General features: G+C 47.1%; 1 protein-coding gene and 1 non-coding gene across 2 annotated transcripts in view; both read right to left on the bottom strand.

Annotated features, from left to right (window-relative positions):
• SH3PXD2B (SH3 and PX domains 2B) overlaps nt 1-3437 on the bottom strand; it is a 99262-nt gene extending 95825 nt beyond the window's left edge. Inside the window, exon 1 of the mRNA XM_032465093.1 lies at nt 3212-3437. Within this exon, the coding sequence (XP_032320984.1) occupies nt 3212-3286 (75 nt within the window). The 5' untranslated portion in view covers nt 3287-3437. The remainder of the gene's footprint in view (nt 1-3211) is intronic.
• Nucleotides 3438-13298: 9861 nt separating this feature from the next.
• LOC116659152 lies at nt 13299-13405 on the bottom strand. The gene has a single exon (XR_004314437.1). It is a non-coding gene; the product is annotated as a U6 spliceosomal RNA (small nuclear RNA).
• Between the last annotated feature and the right edge of the window lie 10118 nt (nt 13406-23523).

The following is a 23523-nucleotide window of genomic DNA, read 5'->3' as shown; positions in this document are numbered from 1 at the left end:
ATGGGGAAGATGCCATTTCAGGGGGAACAAGTGGCCAGCCCTGAGCTCCAGGTGCAGTTCTCCAATGAGATTTACAGCACCTGGGACCTGTTCCCTTCCAGGCAACTGAGTGATAAGCAGGTGGAGGCAAGGTAGCTGTAAAGGGGAAGCAGGTGGTGGGGAACTTTTTATAACTGACTTGTATATTCTTCTGCAGTGGTTGGGGCAGGGGGTTAGGCACAGGGGTTTCTGTGATTTTGTCCTCCTGGGGGACATGTGTGGAGACATTTCTGGTTGTCAAAATTGGGGAGGAAGATGCTACTGGCATCAAGTGGGCAGGAACCAGATGCTGCTGAATGTCACAATGCATACGACAGCCCTCTAAACGAGGAACGATCCGGCTCAAAACATCAATGTTAAGGTTGAGAGATTATGCCACAGAGGGAAGTATTTACAATCTGCAGATTACAGAAAGCGGAGCTCAGAGAGGTAAATCGACCAGCTCAAGGTAACACAGCAGGAAGCAGCAGAGCCCAGGACTGTCCAATTCCCCTGCTCATGCTCTCTCTCCAGGGTGGCTGGGTCAACTTCAGAAAGGAGGATACCAAATGGGATCAAAGTCCAAGCCCATGCCAACAGCCACCTCTAGGTCCACCCTTTCCAGAGTGGCAGGAGCAGGTTTGGCTGGAGAACAGGAGTGGGGGGGTCACTGGCAGTTTCTGGTGGGCTCAGACCTCCGACTGTCACAGCACTGAATTTTCTGTTCCTGTGGATGACTCAGGCTTCATTTCAAACTACTGCCCCTCTTCATCTGGCTAGAAGGGAGGGGGCCCTCTTGAATCACGAGAGTGACTAAACTCACATGCAGAAAAACAAGTTCTTGGTGAGATCCCTCCTCATGTGACTTCGGCATGTTCCCAGTCAGAGGGACATGGACACCACGGGGCAGGGAGGCAGGCATTTAACGGTTATGGAATGTCAACCCTGTCAGGCACATCGTCCCTGCCCCTAGGAAGTGGGCACCATCACCCCTACTTTACAGATGAGGAAATCAAGGCTCAGAGAGGTCACACAGCTAACAAGCTGTGATGCCAAGATTTGAGCCCACATCCATGTTAATCTTTAGAGACTTGTCTGAAGGAGCCCCTAAAAAGTGGTTGAAGGTTTAGAAAGATGCTCCTCAAAGCTGCAGAATCTCCAAAAACTGGCAGGGAGGGATCTGACTAAGCAAAGAATGAAAAGCCTCAGAGTGGTCACAAATGATGGCAGACTCCCCAGCTTTTAAGGGAAGTTGGCTTAGGTAAACTATGGGTTATGAAATCTGCAAAGTGGTGTGGTATGGTGGAATAACACTTTTGGGGGGTCCAACAGACTTGGATTTACTTCCCTGCTTTGGCCTTGACTATGACCTGAAGCACAGGACTCACCTTTCTGGGCCTTAGTTTTCTCATCTGTCAAATGGGCTTAAGAACCTGTGCCTGACAGCCGTGTGACGGGAGAGGACAGGAGAGAGTGAGTAGATGATGACGCCCAGTTCTTGGTGGCTGTACGTGCCGTGGTGTTGCCAGCTCACAGATCTAGTGGGAGGCAGCATGCAGAAGTTCGGACTTCCTTCTATTGCCATGTTGGTAAAAACTGCCTTCATACCAAAGAGGCAACTCAGTTACACACTCAACAGGCTCAAACAAGAAACCAAGATTTGGCAGCATTTGAAACAGCTAACCAAAAAAAAAAAAAAAAAAAAGAAGAAGAAGAAGAAGAAGAGACAATTTAGCCCAGCTCTGGAATCAAGGGAAACTTCACTCTATTTAAAGATGCCACAGGTCCAGGAAATAGCTTCCCACCGCCTGGCTAAGGCTTGAATAAGTGGCTGCCCAGCCAATAACAATACAGGCTCACACAGCACACCCTTTCTCGTAGGGAGTGCAGAGTGGGTTCCTGGCTATCTCCTTTCAGAATTTTATAGACTATTCGTGGAGGGCATGTGGATCTGCTTCATAAGAACGAGCCTCTAAAGAAAAGAGATCCAAAGATGACTTGCAGGGAGGTCAAGAAGCTGAATTTCGCCAGCCAACGCCCCTTGCTCTTTATTGTTCTAACACACTTCTTTGTTAGGATTTTTTTCCCTCCCTCTTGCTCTTTTTTCCTTCCTGGTTAACTTCTCTACAGCTAGGCGCTGCCACTGCCCCCTTCTCACCACCAGAGACACCAGAGCCCCCTTCCCTCTGGTAGAGAGGCCTCCCAAGGCCTCACCTGGGCCCAACACCCCACAGCCCCATTCTCTCTCCACTCAGAATCTCTGAGGTGGTCCCGGGGCCCCTTGAACCCACAGATTCAGCTCCTAGGCTGCTGTGGAATCCATTTCCCATCTGGCGGAGGGAGTGGGGGGTCACCATCTCCCCCAGGCACACCTTCCAGAGGCAGGGGAGACCGAATGCAGCTCAGTCTTGTTCCAGAACCTGAAGCCTCCTGGAGCCTCAGCCTTCCCATCTGAAAAACGATGCTACCAGCCCATTTTCGTCCTCACCAGCTCTAAACAAGAGCTCACTCCCATTTTGCCAGGGAGATACCAGGAGAAAACTTTCATGCATTTTTAAACAGAAGTTTTTGGAGAGAAGGGGCAGGGACTGGTTTTTTGTTGTTGTTTGTTTGGGTTTTTTGGGTTTGGTTTTTTTTTTTTTTAAACCTTTTCAGGATGCAGGCACTCAATGGATGCATTCTCAAAGATCTCTATGGCTCAGGCTGGCTCCAAAGGGACGCGGCCAACTTGGCGATCCCTGGTGGGGCTACCTGTGGCAGGGCACTGCGGGTCTGAGTGCCTCTGGACAAGGAGGGACAGGGCAGGCGGCCTGCGAACAGGCGCCTCTCTCCCTTTCTGTCTCTCTGTCCCCTATACTGGCTGGAGCCAGACTTCTCCACGGATGGGCAGACGGGGGTCAGGGGGGACAGGAGGGAGACGGAAAGGGGACAGAGGTGCGGCACGGAGGCGAGTGGGGGGCTAGGCGGGAGGAACGGGTGGAGGAGCGGAACAGGCAAAAGAGAGGAGGGGGAGGGGGAGAGAGGGAGGAGCCGGGAGAGACCCGGGCAGCGCAGCAGCAGGGCCGAGCGGGGGAGAGGAGGGGACGTGGGGGAGAAAGAGCAGGAGGCAGAAGTTTTCAGAGCTGGGGGGGGCTCTCGGTCGTCCCCGGCGGGGCACAGGCTCGAGGGGGCGTGGGGGCCGCGCGGCACTCACATAATGCTTGTTGGGCACCCGCCGCTTCTGCACGTCCAGCACCTTCACCTCCACGATGCTGCGCCGGGGCGGCATGGCCGCTCCTCCGCGGGGCCGAGTGCGGCTGCGGGGGGCGCGGGGTGCAGGGGGCGCGCCGCCGCGGGCCGCGAGCCGGGGGCCGAGCGCAATCCGGAGCCCGGGCCGAGCACGAGACGCCGCCACCGCCGCCGCCCTTCGCTCCGCGCGCCCTTCGGCCCCGCCGCTGCCGCCGCCCGCCCCCGGCCCTCCCGCGGCCCGCCCCCCGCGCCACCGGCCCGCCCCCCTTAAAGGGCCCGGCCCTGACTCCCGCCCCCAGAGTGCGGACCCGGCTGGCCCACGTCCGGCCTCGGCGGGGCCTTTGTCCCGGCAGCGAGCCCCCGTAGCCGCGGGAGGGGATGGGAGCGCATCCTTCCTGCCATCCCTGATTGACTGGTGGATTCATTCCCGCACTCACTTGTTCTGATAGCCGCTCTGCCGCGCCGGATTTGAAGGCCGGACTCCTGGGTTCAAACTCGGGCTCTACTGCTAATCGACTCTGTGACCTTGGGCAAGTGGCTTAACCTCTCTGGGCTCAGTTTCTTCATCTATAAAATGGGCCTAGTACTTCTACCTTACCAACCCAGGCTGTCCTCGGGATTAAGTGCATGTGAAGCCGTTGGCATTACAAATGTGGGCAGATGTAAGCTCATCTCCAAGCCATGGAGATTCAGGGAGGAAGAAGCAAGAGGTCAGCAGCTTTTCCTAGGTTCACAATCTGAAAGATGGGGAGTGAGGGAGGAAAATTCCCCAACAAATGCAAGTGTGCTATAATTACAACTGCAGCAAAACAGGGTGGGAGGGTGGTGAATGAGTGAGGGGCGGCCGATGCTTGTTAACAAGGCCACTGAGTCCCAAATGCGGAGCGATTACTTCATGCCAGGCACAGTGCCCCTGCGTTTTGGGAAATTTTCTCTTTGCATTCTTAGGATGACCGTGGAGGGAAGGGTGGTTGACCCATGTTACGGAGGAGATGACTGAGAGTGTAGATCTGGGGAGGGACCCCATCACTGTCCGGCTCTAGGCATATATCGCAAGTTAATGCCCATGGTGGCTGGGGCAGCTCCACATACTTCATCCGGTGCCTCCTAGCCCTGGTGCACTGCTGATTTTCAGGAGATGTTGGCTGAACAAATGTCTGACTGAAGGTACACATAATGCGTGGAGAGGAGCTTTAGGCCTCTGGCCACTGTTCTCATACGAGTAAGCAGGGCTCTTTTCAACAAACCACACAGCTCCCCTCTGGGCCTTTCCCACCCTAGGTCCAAGGTCAGCCTTTGAAGGAGGGTGGGTGTCATTCAAGGAGGATGCTTTTCAGCTGCCCTGGCCAGGCCTCTAGAGAGTTTGAGGCTGTGGAGGTGCTGCGGATTCACTTTGGATCCACCTCACAACTTGCCCCTCTGACTTTATTGCCAGGTTTCACCACCCTGTTCCGGCTCCAGAGGCTGGCTGGTATGGATTTCACTGGTGGGTTTCCTGTCCTCAGCCTTCATGTTGGGCTTGGCCAATGGAAGGCCTTGTCAGGAGATTGAGGGAAGGAGGAGAGAGAGGCCTGGATATTCACTTCCTAAGCTCCCTTCCTGCTGGGTTGTCCTTACCAAAGGCACCTTCCCATATCGGCTCTCTCAGGGTTCCCTGAAACATTTTCCCCTCTAAGGGTAGTGATAATCCTGCACCTTTTCCCCAAGCCCTGCCCCCACCTTTGTAAATGGACTGTTTAATAAACTTCCCTCCGTAACTCAGCGTGTGGGTGGCATTTGTTTCATGCCAGGACCCTCACTGATATAATTGCGGTAAGGCACCTTCTTCTGAAGCACAATTGCGAGTCAGAGGGTGTGGAAATGTCCAGCATGTTGAAGGCCTGGCTTTTCTGTGCCTTTTGCTTCATCCTCTGCCTGAGCCAAGCCCTCCTAATAAGGCAGAACCGCAGAGGGCAGACGCTAGAGGAAATCTGTGAATCAGCCAGCTTCCTCGGTTTTCCCAGAAAGGCGATGGGACCTGCCCCCAGTCGCGCCCTGAGCAGCAGAGCCATTTGTCAAGCCGCCTGAGTGTGTTCACCTCTTCCGCTGTGGCACGCCTGGCCGGGAGGACAAACCCCCGCACCTCCCAACCTGCTTGTAGCAGAGAAGCAATACCTCTGTCTTTCCAAGCCCCTCCATTGTCTTTCTTTTCCTTTTTTAAAAATTGTAGTGAAATATACAAGACATGAAATTTACCTTTTTAACCCTTTCTAAGTACACAGTTCTGTGGCATTAAGTACATTCACATTGTTATGCAACCGTCACCACTATCCATCTCCAGGACTTTTTTCACCTTCCCAACCTAAAATTCTGTACCCATTCAACACCAACTCCCCATTCCCCTGTGTCGAGCCCCTGGCAACCACCACTTGCCACGTATGTGACCTCAGGCCAAGTCACTGGGCCTCTGCATCTCCATCTTTGCATCTGTAAGATGGGATAAGAATAGCTACTGACCTCGTAGGCTTGTTCTGAGCTCTACATGAGATAATACAGGTGAAACACTTCTATTTTTGTTATTTTGCTACTAACCAGTCTGATATCCCTAAACACCTCCTTTTAACCTGCACCCAAATCCCAACCCTAATTTTAATCCTGACTCTGCCTTGACCTACATCCACTCTTCCTAGTCCTGACCCTCTTTTTAGCCCCTGATTGGGTGTCCTGCCTCATCTATCACCAATTGTCTCCATTTTCCCCATGTCCCAGCAATAAAAGTGACTTGTCACCTCCAGCAAAAAACATATTCTGTTTTTTTCCTACCAACATGCTTTGGCAGGACCTACCATTTCCCTGCCTTGTCTGCTGGTGACCTCTCATTCAGCCCTCAAAGCCCAGCTTGGATGTTACTTCCTCAAGGAAACCCTGCCTCCCAGATATGTAATCACTTCCTCCCCTGGCTATCACTGTGCCTTGTTGCAACCATCATACCGGCTGTAATTACCTACTTGTAGACCTGATTACTTTGCCAGCCTCTGAGCTCCCAAGAGCTGAAATGGGTCTTGTTTGTCTCAAACCCCCAGCATCTGGCACAGGCTAGTATAGAGATGCCCTAGGACATGCTTGTAGGATGAACTAACCCATCTCCATCTCCTTAACTTTAAACTTACCAGCCTCAATCACACCTCTAGGCTGGGCTTGCTTTTGTCCCTACCCATCCCCCAGAGACCTCTTCACGCCAAGCTCCACTGTGTCCACACTGGCATTCTCTCTGATTGCTGTGTGGAGCAGACGGGGTGGAGAAGAAGATAAATCTGCTGCTTCAGCTAACTTTATCCTTCTAAATTCCTGTTTTAGAAGTGCATTTTTCAAGCCTGAGAGCTGTAGACCATAGAAAATCAATGCTGGAGCCAGCAGACCGTGGAATTCCATATGGCAGGTTTATTTGGGAGGAGGGCTACACATTCGAGGAGCATTGAGTCCATCAACCTGAATTAGGTTCTGGTCTTTTTGTGATCTTTGGTGCCTGCTGGGATGGCAGCCTGCACTTCCAAATCCCAAGTTCCCAGGATGGACAGCCAGGCCCAGGAAGCTGAGGCCTGTTCCTTTTCTGCCTTTCTCCATCAACTGCCTCTGAGAAGGATTCAGGATTCTTTCCAAGACAAAGGCAGGGGACTTGGAAAGATATTCCTTCTCCTCCCACGCCACGCCCTCCCCTCCTCCCCCAGTCCAAGGCTGCCATCTGATTGGCTGGCACAGCAAGACGCTCATAATTAACACCAGCTTGGTGTCCTACAATGTAACTCAATTCCGACACTATCTACCTGAGCTACAAGGCTCAGCCCCACAAGATTGCTCTCACCCCACTTCCAGATGCCAAGTGCAGGAAGTGGGTCCCCAGGCTACCTGGGGGTAACAAGTCCCTTCTTAGGTTTGATTAATTTGCTAGAGTGGCTCACAGAACTCAGAGAGCTTCTTTATGCTTACCAGTTTATTAAAGGATAAAGAATACGGATGAGGGGGGAGGAGAGAAGTAGGGGAGGGAGGTTAAGAGGTACAAATTTCCGGTTGCAAAATAAATGAGTCATGAGGATGAAATGGGAGAATGTAGTCAATACTTACATCATATCTTTGTATGGTGACAGATGATAACTAGACTTATCATAAAGATCATTTTGAAATGTATGGAAATACTGAATCACTATGTTGTGTAGCAGGAACTAACGTAGTGTAATTTTTGTACTTCAAAAACAGACTCATAGAAAAAGAGATCAGATTTGTGGTTAACAGAGGCAGGGGGCGAGGGGAAGGGGAATTGGATGAAGGTGGTCAAAAGGTACAAACTTTCAGTTATAAGACACATAAGTACTAGAGATGTCATGTACAACCTGATGAATATAATGAACACTGCTGTATGTTATGTATGACAGTTGTTAAGAGAGTACATCCTGAGTTTTCATCACAAGGAAAAAATTTTTTTTCTATTTTTTAAATTCTGTATCTGTATGACATGATGGAGGTTCACTAAATTTATTGTGATAATCATTTCGTGATGTACGTAAGTCAAATCATTATGCTGTACACCTTAAATGTATACAGTGCTGTGTGTCAGTTATATCTCAGTAAAACAAGAAGGAAAAAAAAAGAAGAGTACAGATGAACAGCCAGATGAAGGGGTACATAGGGCAGAGTCTGGGAGGGTCCTGCACACAAGAGCTTCTGTCCCTGTGGAGTTGGGCTGTGTTACCCTCCTGGTGCGATATGCTCACCAACCTGGAAGCTCACTAAACCCTCTACAGTTGGAATTTTATGGAGGCTTCCTTAGGTAGGCACTTATTAACTCCATTTCTAGTCCCCCTCTCCTCTCTGGAAGATTGGGATGGGGGCTGAAAACTCTAAGCTTCTAATCATGGCTTGGTCTTTCTGGTGACCTGCCCTCACCCAGAGCTGCCTCATTAGAACAAAAGATGCTCTTAGTGCTCTAATCACTTAGGAATGTACAAGGGTTTTAGGAGCCCTGTGTCAGGGACAAGGTCAAAGGCCAGCTATTAGAACAAGAGATGCTCCTAGTGTTCTTATCACCTAGGAAATTACAAGGGTTTAGGAGCTCTGTGCCAGGAACCATTGGCAGAGACCAACGTATATATCTTCTAGGATCTCACATCATCCTTTTGTTCATCTTCAACTTGAGGGCAGTCCAGTCTGTCTCATTGGTTATTATCCACCAACACCTGTACAGGCTGTTAGCAAATAGTTGTTGAATGAATGAATGACTGTCTTCCCCACAGGAGGGCAGGGACCTCTTCTTCCCCTTATAACTGTTCAATAAATGTTTGTTGAAAGAATGAATGAATGGATGCTTGGATGAATAGATGGATGGATGGATAGATGGATGGATGGATGAGTGTGTGAAAGATCCTGTTGATCACAAAAAAAAGGTTTGGGTTTATATATTTATATAGATCAGTGGGCACATACTCCAGAGCCCCCTGACAGGGCCAAGCCAGTGACTCCCACCTTCTTCACAGAGCCTGGAGAAACTTGCAAAGGCTAAGTGTGTTAAAAGATAGAGGTCACCTGCCCTTGAGCAGCTTCCTCAAGTTAGGCTGGGTGCATCTCCTTATTTGACCACAAGGTGGCAGCCTGTCACGGCTGCCAAAGCACCCACCACAGTGTCAGTCCCCCGACCCCGGCATGGCCTAGCCCCAACCCCTGAGAGTGGCAATGACTGTTTCATCATGCCCAGTGCTTCCCATGCCACATTCCCAGACCAGTCTAAGTGCTTGCTTATCCTACAAGTTTGTTCAACGGATAGGAAGGTTATGATTCAGCCTTGCCTACTTAGACAAAGTGTATCAGAGCATGATCCCAGAGGGCAGGTAGTGCGGGAAGCCCAATTATGTATTCGTTAGTATTTATTTATCATTTGTATACAAGTACTTAAAAAAATTTAATTGAAGTACAGTCAGTTACAATGTGTCAATTTCTGGTGTACAGCACACTGTCCCAGTCATGCATATACATACATATATTCATTTTCATGTTCTTTTTCATTAAAGGTTATTACAAAATATTGAGCATAGTTCCCCAGGCTATACAGAATGTATACAAGTATTTATCACTTATACAAACAAGTATTTATTTAGCCCATAATATGTGCTAGGCACTGTAAGGAGGTGCTTGGAATACATCAGTGAACTGAATCAGTAAAGATCCTTTTTCTTGTGACACAGTCTTGCAGACAAGGAGCAATAAACACAAGAAATAAGGAAGTTACACAGCACATTAGAAGATTAAAAGTGTCATGAACAAAATAAAAGCAGCGTGGGCTCGTGAGGACTGGGAGGTCGGGGTGGGGGAAAAGGAGGCAACTTTAAATAGAGTGGAATAGGTAGGCTTCATTGAGGTGAGTTTGAGTAACGACTTGAAGACGAGGCAGTGAGCCTAGGGGAAGAGCCCCCTAGGAGGAGGGGGCAGCCAGTGCAAAGGTGGGAGTGTGGCTGTCACGTCTGAGGGGGTCAGAGAGGTAAGGGGGCACTTGTAGGGAGTGTGGGAGCTCTGTCTTTGACCCTCCGGAAATGGAGAGAGAGGGGCAGTGTGATCTGATGTATATTTTACAGAGATCACTCTATCTGCCGTGGGGAGAATAGATTCTAGCTTTCCTGGGCTCATGTTTGCTAATTTTTTAAATTTATTTTTTCTTTAAGTATAGGTGATTTACAATGTATTAGTTTTTGGTGTACAGCATAGTGACACACACACACACACACACACATATACACACATAATATTTGGGCACATTTTTCGAATTGCAGCCTCCCACCCTGTAGAATTCAGAGCAGGCTATGTGACTTGCTAGGCCATTGAAATGCGAACAGAAGCAAAGTGTTTCACTTCCAGGCAGAAGGGCCAATGGGCAATTTCACCTCTCCCCTGTGTCTGGCAAGACTCCAGATGGTGGCTGCTTACCCGAGTCTGGGTCCCGGCTTTCCCAGCCTGCAGAACTGTGAGAAATAAATGTCTGCTGTTTATAAGCCATGCAGTCTGTGGCATTTTGGTATAGCTGTCCTGTTTTGAACAGACTAAGGCAGATAAGCAGAGCCCCCTTCAGACCTGCACAGGATGCGAGTGTAGAGCAAAATCTTTGCTTAAGTGACTGGGCTTTTTGCTGATGTTTTTTGCAGCATAACCCGGCCCATCCTGACTGCTGGAAGCAAGTGGGGATGAGGAAGACCTACTAGGAGGTTACTGTAACCATCCAGATGAGAGATGATGCTGGCCCAGACCAGGGTTTTAGCACCGAGATGCTGGGGATGGTGGATTCTGAATAGGGTAAACTTTACCTTGTTGGGTGCTGGATATTTTTATATTCATGTAAATGTTCTTGAGCTTTGTTTCATGCTGTTGAGTCATTTGGAAATAGTTTGATCCTCTCAGATCTTGCCTTTATGTTTTTCAGGCAATCCCAGAGCTGTCTTTAATCTGGGGTTAGTTTTTCCTCATTACTGAGGCAAGGCTCTCCTCAGAGAGAGAGAGAGATATTTATTTATTTGTTATCTGTAAGAAAATGTTTATTCTTTTGAACCTCACAGGAAGAAAAAAAAAAAAAAGAATGCAGCCAAAACCAAGTATTTAACCAAAATAATTGTCCCAAAAGGCAGCAAAATGGGGGAAACCTCAACACAAAGTCAGTGACAATTTTCCATGTTTTTGCACAAAGATGAAAGAATCTATGACAATTCTGAGCAACACTTTCGTGGTGACAGTTACACAAGATGATCTCAGATATTTAAATGATGCCCTGTGATCATTGAGGAATGAGCAGAAACCTCATTGTAAGGTTTTCTACTCTTGCTGTTGGGAAGAGGCACTATTCTGCCCCTGGCTGAGCTCTGTGCACATTTCCTTCTAATCTTTGAAGGTGGTTCTTTCCCTGGTCTTGGGCAGTTTCCTCTTGTGCATGCACTCATAAGCACTGAACTGCATCCTCAGAGGGGACCCTCTGTACATCTCAAGTTCTCCCTGCAGCGCCTTCTCCTCTCCAGTATTTTGCCCTGCAAACTCTAGCTGCTTTGGCTTCTTCAAACTCCCAGCTTCTTCTCTGCAGTTCAGGGAGGCAGCCAGGGTTTCCTCTGCCTGAGCTGTGGTCGGGGCTCCCCTCATCTGTTACTTGTCCCTCAGGAGCCACTGTCCTTTGTTGTCTGATGTCCAAAGTCTTGACTGCCATTTTTTTCATACGTTTCGTCCTGTTTCTTAGTTGTTGTAGATGGGAGGGTAGTTCTGGCCTCTGTTATTCCACCTTGGTTGGAAGCCCTGTTTTACAATTTGATCCCCAAGTCATGCAAAGGGTGGCCCATTGTTCATCAGTGCAGCCGAAGGCAGGAGAAACTGCTTAATTTCTCAACACGGATAAAATAAATTTCAAAGCAGCGAGAGGCTAATGTGACCTAATGATGGCTTCATTTTCTTCATTATAAATAATAAAAGTCACTTCGGAGTTGATAAAATACAGTATGTCACAGTTTGTGTCTGAGAATCACAACATCTGGAATTCTATGGGTCTGTTTCTGTGGTCTGTTGTTTCTGCTGTTTCTAGTTCATTTTGTCTTGTTTCCTTATGTCTTTGATTTTTTTTCTCCTGGACATTTTATTTGAGAAAGTATTTGTAAAAATAGTTTGAAGCCTGACATGACATTCTTTTCCTTCACAAAGGATTTTGGGGGTCCCTTAAGCCTAAGTTTCAGACTTGATACTGCAAAGCCAGGTTGCAATCGATTCAAATCTATTGCAAATCTATTGCACTCAGGGCTGACGTCTTTCTGATTCACCCTTATTCCTAGAAGGCAGCCTGTCTGAGTCCCAGCCCAAAGCCGGTTTACAAAGATGTCTACCTTTGTCAGGCTCTGCTTCTAAACTGTGCCCACCCAGCACTCCGAAACTGACCAAAGGGCAATTCAGCCTCTCAACTGGTCACATGGCAGATCCCCCCAGGGTAAATCTGGCCCTGAGTTCTTTGGTCACCAATTTGGCTTCCTGGCCTGGGGACACATATATTGTTAGATCTTTGATTTTTGAGGGGTGATTTTAAAAGATTTTCAGCTTTATTTAAATAAAAAAATGTATGTACTATATAACCTGCCATTCATGTCCCATAGGTCTTTTTATGTATTTTCTTACTTCACAAACATTATAGTGAACTTACTCTGGGCCAGGCCCTTCTAAACACTCTACATATAACAAGTCAATCCTCACAGTGGGCCTAGAGGGTAGGCACTATTTTTGTTCCCATTTTGCAGACAAAGAAACTGATACACAGAGAGATTCAGTGACTCACTCAAGGTCTCACAGCTGGTGAGTGCCAGAACCAGGATTTGAACCAAAGCAGTCTGCCTACAGAGTTCATGCAATTATATCCATGGCTGCATGGGAACAGGTGGCCACACCTGTGACTGGTGTAGGATGATGGGGACCAGTCTAATCTGCTGTGCTCTAAAGAGGTCAAGTTTAAGTGGAGAACTGACAGATAAGCAGAGCTTATCAAATTGCAGGGTTAGATGGGGGACCAAGGGAATGGCACGTGCAAAGGTCCAGTGGTAGTCCATTCAAGGGGTGGTGAGAAGGCTGTTGAAGAGGAGAGTGACATAAGATACAGTGAAGCACTAGGAGGGTGGGCCAGAGAGAGTATTATGAATTTTGTCCAAGGGTACCCAAAAAGCCTCAGGAGGATTAAAAAAAAATTTTTTTAAATTGAAGTGTAGTTGATTTACAACATTAGTTTCAACATTAGTTACAACAAAGTGATTCATTTACACCTATACATATATAGATTTTTTTCTTTCAGATAATTTTCCAGTATATGTTATTACAAGAAATTGAATGTAGTTCCCTATGTTATACAGTAGATCCCTGTTTATCCATTTTATATTTTATATATAGTAATGTGTTTCTGTTAATCCCTAAACCCAAATTTATCCCTCCTCCCCACCACCGCCCTTTCCCCTTTGGTAACCATAGTTTGTTTTCTATGTCCAAGAGTCTGTTTTTTGGTTTGTAAACAGAATTTGTATCATTTTAAAAATATGGACTGCTCCACAAATTTGCATGTCATCCTTGCATGGGGACCATGCTAACCTGCTCTGTATTGTTCCAGTTTTAGCATATGTGCTTCCGAGGCGAGCACGGGAGGAATTTTAAGGAGAGCGACATGGCCAGGTAACTATGCTGACGCTTTGGAGAAGTACAGGAACTCTGTGCACGTGGGCCTGACGGGAGATGTAAACACCTGGGGGGAAGAGGGAGTTTGTGGCCCTTAATTCACCATCACCCCAGGTCACACCAGAACATCACCGGGGGTGGGGATTTCTCTAAAGAGAGCTGTTTGGGGGTTATGTTTCCCTTTTGTTCTTTTGGTTCTCTCCCCTCAACCAAGACCAAGAGAGGAGGTTATCCTTCAAGACAACTGCTTGTAGATTGGGGGTGTCAGCCAGGAGGGAGACTGACATCTCCCCCATTGCTCACCAATCATGCCATGTCTTCTGAGCTGCAGACCCTGGAAGGCCCCTGTAGGCTGGGTGCTCCCCATGGTGGGAGTCCTTTGGGGAACATGGCTGGGACCCCCTGGAATAGGTGGGGCCCGGAGCCTCAGGATCTGGACCCTGCTCTAGAAAAATGCATGGCCTACAGCTGGTTGGAGCAGCTCACGAGGGCCGATCCAAGAGAGAGGGGCCATTGCTTCCACTTCCAGAATCAGGCAGGACACACACTGAGAGGGGAGCTGAGCTTGAGCTCCCTGAAAGCCCCTGCCCCAGGCCAAGGGGCCTCTGAGGGGTCTGTGCCTGGTTACCCCTTCCAGAGAGAGGCCAAGGCCAAAGAGTGGAACTTTGGAACAGGGGTCTGAAGGAGAGTCACAAAGAGACCGAAGCCAAGGACTGGGCAGGAAAGGGCCTGAGTAGTGGAGGGAGCCTTGAAAGATCCTACAAAGCTCACCCCAAAAGAAGGAGCTACAGGTGTTCCCGAGATGGGGAGGGAGGCTGGCAGTGGTTTTGAAGACAGTGCTGGGGGTACAATCAGGTCGCTTCCTGCTTGTCCCCTTGAATCCAGCTTCTTCATTATTCCAGGTGGCCAGACACCGGCTCAAGTCAGAGCAGAAAATGAGGCCGGCAGTTGGCTGCCTCCCACTCCTTGGAGTCAATTTCCAGAACTCTCTTTACTCCATTTCTATTCACTTCCCTTGGGGAGGGAAGATTTTTGGGAAATTTCCACCTGGCACTCCCAGGTTTCTAACTGCATCTGCAATCTCATTTTCCATTAGAAACTTGCAGTTCCAGGACGTTGAAATCCATAAAGAATCTGATAAGTTTTGTACCCATTTAAGAAATTGCCGACTCTTTTCCAGAGTGACTATACCATTTTCTGTTTTTACCAGCCATGGATGAGAGATCCAGTTTCTCCGCCTCTTCTCCAGCATTTGACATCGCCTCTGATGTTAATTGCAGCTGTTCTGACAGCTATGAGTGACACTCCGTTGTATGGATATACCACAATAAACGTCTAGCCGTTCATCGGTTGATGGACATTTGGGTTGTTTTCCACCTTTTGGCTATCGTGAATAGTGCTGCTGGGACATTTCAGTACAAGTTTTTGTTGGAACACAAGTTTTCAATTCTGTTGGATATATATACCTAGAAGTGGAACTGCTGGGTCATATGGTAATTCCATATTTAAGTTACTGAGGAATTGCCAAACTTGTCCACAGTGGCTGCACCATTTTATATTTCCATCAGCAACACGAGCTCTCCAGTTTCTCCACATCCTTGCCAAGGTTTGTTATTTTCCATTTTTCTTTTATCATGAGCATGTAGAGGATGTGAAGTGGTGTCTTATTGCGGTTTTGATTTGCATTTTGCTGATGACCAGTGATGCTGAGCATTTTTTCATGGCCTTGTTAATTACACACACACACACACACACACACGCACACACGCACGCACGTATGGAGAAATGTTTATTCAGTTCCTTTGCCATTTTTAATTGGTGTGTTTGTCTTTTTGTTGAGTTGTACGGGTTCTTTATATATTCTAGACGTGAGTCCTTCCTCCTGTATATGATTTGCAAGTATTTTCTCACACTCTGTGGGTTGTCTTTTAGCTTCTTGGTAGTGTTCTATGAAGCGCAAAGGTTTTTACTTTTGATGAAGTCCAATATATCTATTTGTTCCTTTAATTGCTTTTTGCTTTGGTGTCGTATTTAAGACTCCATTGCCAAATCCAAGGCTATGAAGATTTACTCCTGTGGTTTCTTCTAAGGGTTTTCTTGTTTTCCCTCTTCTGTTTTGGTCTTTGATCCACATGGAGTTAATTTTTTGTGTACGGTGTGAAAGTAAGCATTTAACTTCATTATTTTGCTTGTCTATCCAGTTGTCTCAGCACCGTCTGTTGAAAAGATGATCTGTAGTGTTTTTAAGCGTATCTCTTTGCATGGTTTTTTTTTTAAAGTGCTGCTCTAGGTAGTATATTCTGTATAGAACACTTACCAAAGTCTCCCGGTGTTAACATTATACAAGTTCAAGTGAAGTGTAGAAAACTTACCTCCTTTGTGTCTCCTGCAGTCCTTCATGTATGAGTGTCGTGAACATTGCCTCTGCATGCATTCAGAATCCATCATTAAACAATGTTACAGTTTTTGCTGTAACCATCAAACATAATTAGAAAACTCTAAAGGAGAAGGAACGTTTATTGTATTTATCCACTTTTTCACTGATTCGCTGCCTTCCCTCCTTCCTTCCTGATGTTCCGAGAACCCTTCTTTTGACATTTCCTCTGTTTAGAGAACTTCTTTAGCCATTTTTTTTAGCATAGGTCTGCTGGGTGACAAATTCTCCCAGTATTCTTCCATCTGAGATTTTTTTTACTTGAAGTATAGTTGATTTACCATGTTGTGTTAGTTTCAGGTATACAGCAGAGATTCAGTTATACATATATATTACTTTTCAGATTCTTTTCCATTATAGGTTATTGTAAGATATTGAATACAGTTCTCTATGCTATACAGTAGGTCCTTGTTGTTTATCTGTTTTATATATAGTAATGTGCATATGTTAATCCCAAACTCCTAATTTATCCTTCCCCTGGACTCCTTTCCCCTTTGGTAACCATTGTTTTTTATGTCTGTGAGTCTATTTCTGGTTTGTAAATAAGTTCATTTGTATCATTTTTTTTTAAGATTTCACATATAAATGATATCATATGATACTTGTCTTTCTCTGTCTGACTTACTTAGTATGATCTCTAGGTCTATGCATGTTACTGCAAGTGGCATTATTTCATTCTTTTTTATGGCTGAGTAGTACTCCATTGTGTATATGCGTATATTATATATATATATATGTATATATATATATATATATATATATATATATATATATATATATATATATATACACACACACACACACACATACCACATCTTCTTTATCCAGTCATCTGTTGATGGACATTGTTTCCATGTCTTGACTATTGTAAGTAGTGCTGCTGTGAACATTGGGAAACATGTATCTTTTCAAATTAGAATTTTCTCTGGATATATGTCCAGGAGTGGGATTGCTGGATCATATAGTATCTCTATTTTTAGTTTTTTAAGGAACCTCCATTCTATTCTCCATAGTGCCTGCACCAATTTATCTGAGGGTATTTTGACTTCTCCTTCATTCCTGAAGGATATTTTGGCTGGCTATATCATTCTGAGTTGACAGTTGACACCTAAAAAAATATGCCACTTCCATCTGGCTTCCATGGTTTTTTAATGAGAAGTCTGCTGTCATTTGAATGGATTTCCCTCTGTTGTGTCATTTCTCTCTGGCTGCTTTCAAGACTTTGTCTCTAGTTTTGGGAAGTCTGACTATGATGTGTCTGACCGTGCATTTCTTTGGGTATATTCTGTTTGGGATTTGCTCAGTTTCTTGAATCTGTAGGCTTTTTTTTTCTTTTGCTGCCAAATTTGGAAAAATATCAGGCAATATTTCTCCAAGTAATTTTCAGTACTGTCCTCTTTCTCCTGTCCTTCCAGGACTCCAATGACATGAATATTAGATCTTTTATTATGGTCCACATGTACATGGGCCCTGTTCATTTTTTTCCAATCTATTTTCTCTCTGTTCAGATTGGATAATTCCTTCGGTTACATCTTCAAGTTCTCTGGTTCTTTCCTCTGTCCTATCCAACCCACTGTTGAGCCCATCTTCTGGGTTTATTTTAGTTATTGTATTATTTTTTTTTTTAGTTCCAAAATTCCTACTTGATGGTTCTTCTTTATAGCTTCTATTTTCTTTTCTTTCTAATTTTTCCTTGGTTTCAAGCATGTTCACGATTGCTCGTTGAAGCATTTTTGTGATTGCTGCTTTAAATCCCCTGTCGGATCATTCTTACATCCGCGTCGTCTTAGTGTTGGTGTCTGTTGATTGTCTTTCCTCATTTTGTTTAGATCTTCTGGTTCTCAGTATGAGGAGAGATTTTCGATCAAAACTTGGACTTTTGGGGTATGAGAAGGCTCTGCATCTTGTTTAAATGTTAGGTTTTAGCAGACGTTCGCCGCCAGTGTTGTGGCGGGCTGGAGGGGGCTGTGCCTCGTTATGGCCGAGTGAGGATGGACCATCAGGTTTTCTACCCAGCTTTTGTTTGCACCCGCCGTACAGGGCTTCTGGTTACTGCTGGGCAGGGCAGGCATTCTGATTCCCCATGTGATCTCCACTGACTCTCTGTGTGTGTATGTGGCCTAGTTATTGCCAAGTGGTGACATCTTGAGTCTCCACTAGGCCCCCTCTGACACCACCCTCAGGGTGAGATGAGGGGCATCTTGTTATCATGGAGTCGCGGTGGGGCTGCTGTTATTTGGAGAAGTGAAAGCTGACCCAAACCCAGGCCAACGGATCCTCTTGCAGGAGATTTAGAACAGACCGAGAGAGTCTCTCTGGACCCGAATAGGTTGCTTGTAAGCAGGAGGTGGCATTGACACTTCTTGTGCACCTTCTCAGTGTCTAGGCTCATACCCTCCCCCCCACCTGTTTCTTCTTGAAGCTTCTCTGCTGGTGAGTTCTGTGGAGGCTCTGACCAGCTTCACGCAGGAGCAATCTGATGGCACCTTAGCTCAGGCTGTCCACCCGCTTTCCTCTCCTGCCCCAAAACTTCCCTCCCAGGGGTAGGGAAGATGCCTGGAAACTTCCAGGAGCTCACGCAAGCATAACCTGATATGGGCATGGGCAGCGGGGAATGGCAGTCAGTCGACAGGTGCTTTCCCCTCCCTTCCCCCAGAAGGATGGCTGCTCAGGGGGAACCGTGGGATTAAGCAACCTGGCCCCTCGGGGATGCAATGTTGCACAACCCTCTCTCCTACCTCCTGAATCCCTGTCTCCAGCAAAGTGCTTCTGCTGGCCTCGGGCTCTGCTTCTGTGGGACCCCAGGCTGGGGGAGAGGGGCCTACTCGGGGGCTGTGAGGTGGCGTCTCCGGCCCCGGGAGCTGAATGGTGGTTCATGGGAAATTGCAGAGAGAAAAGGTTCAGACAGACCCGTGGAGAGAGGCAGGAACGAGAGGTGAACACAGACTCCTGGCTTCCTTTCAGGCCCGGGTCACACCCTTCCTGAAGCCCCACTGCATCTCTGTCCTGGAGTTACTTAAGATACCCCAGTCCCTTTAAACCCTCTTAATCCACGTAGTAGGTGTGAAATTCAGGCCACAGGTGTAGGTGTCCAAGAACGACTTCATTCCTTAATTTTCTTAAACTTAATTTTTGACTCTGCCTCCAGCCTGTGCAGTCTCTCTTGGGGTAACCCCTCCCCAGGCTCTAACAGGGTTTCACACCGAGTGAGGTCCCAGCAGCCACTTCGTGTCTTTCCACTGATCACGGTAGCCACTCATGCGGAGTCGCCCTCGGCTCTGGCCCATACGGTCCCTTCGTGTCCCCTGCTCAGCATGTCCGCATCCTGCTAGGGGCGCGGGGTCTCTGGAGAGGCTTGGGGTTCAGCCTCCCTGATGATCCCAGGGTCTCTGTGGAGCTCCAGCCCCTCCTCAAGGTGCAGCCTGGGAGCAGGCACAGCCTCCTTCTGCTCTCACATCTGCAGACCCTCCTGCTCCTCCCAAGCCTGGGAAGGGCTCTTTTTGTCCTCGGGGAAATCTCTTGTTGATGCCCAGCAGCCAAACACCCCAGCACACACCTGTGGGCAGACGCACCTGTGGGTGTGTTACCTGCCGCTTCAAGAAGGACACACACCACAGGGAGCTGTGGGTGCTGGGGTGGGGGGAGTGTAAGGGGGGCTTGTTAGAGGGTTTAGGGGAGGGTTCAAGGAAGCAGGGGTTTGTTCTGGATTGGGTGCTGTCAGAAAGCTAGGGTAACCGGATGATCAGGCAGTTACTTTTCACCTAGGAGGTGGGGGGACCCGAGCAGCAATCACTTGGGTCCCGCAGGAGGGGGATGTTTGCTCATTTAGGGGTGGCTTGGGGGTCATTGTTTTCGTCTCTGCTTGGGTGTGATGAAGGAGCCTTCTTTTTTTTTTTTTTTTCCCCTGCTCCATCACTGTCACAAGGCAGCCTCATCTGACACTGATATTCTGGGAAATTGTGCATATTCAGGACAGACCGGCACAGCCTGGCCACAAGCAAGAGGCCGGCTGCCAGCTGTCAACCAACAGAACTGCTTCTAACTTTTTCACCCTCTTCTTCAAACCCTGTTCTCCTCTGAGGTGGGGGGGGGGGCTCAGGTCTGGGAGAGGAAAGTTCTGCTTCAAATCTCCCAGGGGTCCAGGAAGCCCAGAGCCTGCCACCTGCCTGAGTCAGGGAAGATGTGACATCCATAGGGAAGAAACAGGAATTCCTCCATAGGCACACGTTTCTGGCTTCAGTGGCTTGAAGGGGTTTCTGCTGAGTCTGACCAGCGGCCCCATGGCAGGAATGGGGGGGGGTCCCCGCCTTACAGAACCAAAGTTCACAGAAGGGAAATGTGTGCTCTAAGGTCACAAAGCTGGCAAGGGCTAAACCTGAAGTCCAAAAATAGTTATTTAGTTGTAGAGAATCATTTTGTATTGAGAGAGAGGTACTATTTGCATTGATGTTATGAGTCATAGATCTCAACGTGCTGGAAGAAACATCACAGCAAAAAAACAGATCAAGCAGAATAGGAAGATAAACAGAAACCCTAGAGGGGATGGGCAGGATTAAACACCCATCTCATTCTCTAGTAGGTCAAATAGACAAAAAATATATATGGACATTGAGCAATGGTTCTCGACTTTTTAGAGAATCCAGCGAGCTCAATGAACCTTTCCTCCAGAAAAATGCACCATCTGCAGGTAGGTTACTATCTTGCAGGAAACGGAGGGGCTCATTCTATCTGCCAGGAGCTCCGTGAATCCCTGATATGGAAGACTTTAACCATAGTTGAGCCCAAGCTTAGGAATCAGATTTCAATCTGAATCCCAGCTCCATGCCTCTGATGGCGTGACCTTACACAAAGTATCAAAACCCTCTAAGCCCTGGTTTCCTCATCAGCAAAATGAGAATCACAAGAGACATTTCTTAGACAAATACTGTATGATGTCACTTATATGTGGAATCTAAAAAATAGTACAAATGAATTTATTTACAAAACAGAAGCAGACTCACAGACATAGAAAACAAATTTATGGTTACGAAAGGGGAAAGGGGTTGGGGGAGGGATAAATTGGGAGAATGGGATTAACAGATGCACACGACCATATATAAAATAGATTTACCGTATATCACAGGGAACTATATTCAGTGTCTTGTAATAAACTATGATGAAAAAGAATAAAAATATAGATATTTACGTATGTATGTATAACAGAATCACTTTGCTGTACACCTGAAGCTAACACAAAATTGTAAGTCTGTTATACTTCAATAAAAGAATTAAAAAGCAAAAATAAATTGTATTTAAAAATAAAAAAACCCAAAACAAAACAACAACAACAAACAACAAAAACAAGAGGCATTTCTTGCCAGATCCTGGGGGGGGGGGGGGTGTCAAATGAGAAAATTCATGGAAAGGGCTCAGTACAGAGCCCGACACACAGCAAGCTCTCCATGGGTGGCGGCCCTTTCTACTGTTCGCGTTAGAATGACAGTGGAGTTCATGGACGCACACTGAACTTTGTCCTTTGCAAACAGAGAATATACCTTCTTTAGGGGGTCCATGGATCAAGCACAAAAATGGATCCTATCCGAAGCCACTAAGAAGGGTTATTTTAAACCCGAAAGGCAGAAAGCGTATTGTCCATGCCGTTTGCTCACAAAGCAGTACAATCGAGATGTGAATAACACAAGTTTAAACTAAAAAAAACCCCCCAAAACCCCAAACCTAAACTACTTAGAAATTGGAGGAGGGGGCGGGAAAAAGCAACAAATGAAAACCATTCTCCCGAATAAATCTTGGATCCAGGAGGAAATTAGGGGTGCCTTGGTTTCCCTTTGTCTGACTGCCCCCAGGGGCATTTTCTTTTCAAAGCAGAGTTAAGGACAGACAGTGGAGGTTCCTGCAGGCGCTGAGAGGTGCGGGGGCCGGGGGACCTGGGGACAAAAACTAGCCTGGGAGTGGAGTCAGGACTGTGATGGCTTTGACTGTGGCCACGGGCCCTTATTGTGAACTTAATCAGTAAAAGGGAAATGCATTCCGGAAGATAGAGCCTTTACAAATGGATGCATTAAATGGCACTGGAGACAATCAGGAAGTACTAAGTGGAAATGGAGATCAATATTTGTTGCTTTGAATTTGAACAGGCTGGAAAGTCAGAGAATAGAATTGGGCCAAGAACATCAAGATTCTGAACAGAAAGCAAGAAGAGAGAACATGGAAAGTAGGGGGAAGGAATGACTATGTTGCGGAATGACAAAAGCAAAAGGAACAGTTCCGCTAGAGAAAGATTTGTAACTGAGCTGTGTTTACAAGCCGGCTAGGCTGGCACAGGAAGGGGCTGGCATAAACAGGAGGGAACGTTGGAAGATGAATGGCTATGAGTTGAAAGCCCAGAAGTAACGAGGGAGGCAGGACTGCCCCCGGCACTCCTTGGGTTTCTGCTCTGACAGAAGACATACAGGGGAAGAACATTTCTGTAAATGTCCTTCATGAATGAGTAGCCTGAATGTGAAGGGGAAGCAAGGTAACGAAGGCAGTGATCACAGGCGATTGAGACGCACACGTAACTCAGGTCCTGGGAGGGGCCCTGGAGCCGCAGAGGGCTTGCGTGGGGGGAAAAAGAGAAGATATGATCATGGACAAAGATGAATGGAGTTTTGCTAAGAATGCTAAGATGGTGGGAGGGAAGACCTTTTTATCCTTCGTAAAAGAGCTGTGAGATTACATTTGAAACAAATCACTGCAGGGCAAGCGCAGCACTGAACACGTGGCATATTGCAGAGAACTATGGAAAACCTGCTTGATGTGCAGATGGAAAGAGGTGCTGAGTTAAATGTCCAGCGAGCAGTAGCTGTTGTAGCGTTCCTTTATTAGCCAGCATTAACCATGTGCTCCCCGTGTGCCTGCCACTATGCTCATGTGACAGCTAATACTTGCCTATCGTCTGATCTGGCATAATCTCTGTGCATATATTAGCTTATGTAATCCTCAGAACAACAGTGGGAAGGAGGCGCTGTTGTTATGCCCATTTTACAGATGAGGAAACTGAGGCACAAAGGAATGACATCTTTGCACAAGGCAGGGCCAGGACTAGAGTGAGCTGAGGGAGGCACTTGCCTCATATGCACAGTTCAAAGTGGGGTGTGCCCAAAGACCCTCAGTAATCAAGATAAATACTATGGAAGAGCAAAATTAAAAAAAAAAAAAAACCCAAAATGAACACACACACAAATCTGATGCGCACAGGACCAGAATTTTAAACAAAAATAGAATTGGCAAGGTCACATAGCTTGTTAAGTGGCAGAGGCAGGATCCGAACCCAGGCAGCTGGCTGCGGAATCCGTGCATTTAACCTCTACCCCTTACTGCATTCAAAATTGACCAACAGGCCTTTTTCTCCTTTCCCTGCCCAGTGCCCATGCCAGGGCCCGGCTCGTAGTAGGTCCACAGTTAATGTCTGTTGAAAGAACGTTGAATGAAGACGTGGGCCTTGCTCTCAGGAGCTCTCATCCTGTTACCCAACGCAACTTTGTGTGCCCGACACACAGTGAGGCTAAAAATTACTGAAATGTCTGAATGTGAAGCAGAGAAAGGTTTATTGCTGGGCCGAGCAAGGGGAACATGTGACTCATACCCCAAGCCCCACACTGCCCCGAACT

This window comes from Camelus ferus, chromosome 22, assembly GCF_009834535.1.
Source record: "Camelus ferus isolate YT-003-E chromosome 22, BCGSAC_Cfer_1.0, whole genome shotgun sequence".
Taxonomy (NCBI): Eukaryota; Metazoa; Chordata; class Mammalia; order Artiodactyla; family Camelidae; genus Camelus; species Camelus ferus.
This window is presented reverse-complemented; position numbering and strand designations above follow the sequence as displayed.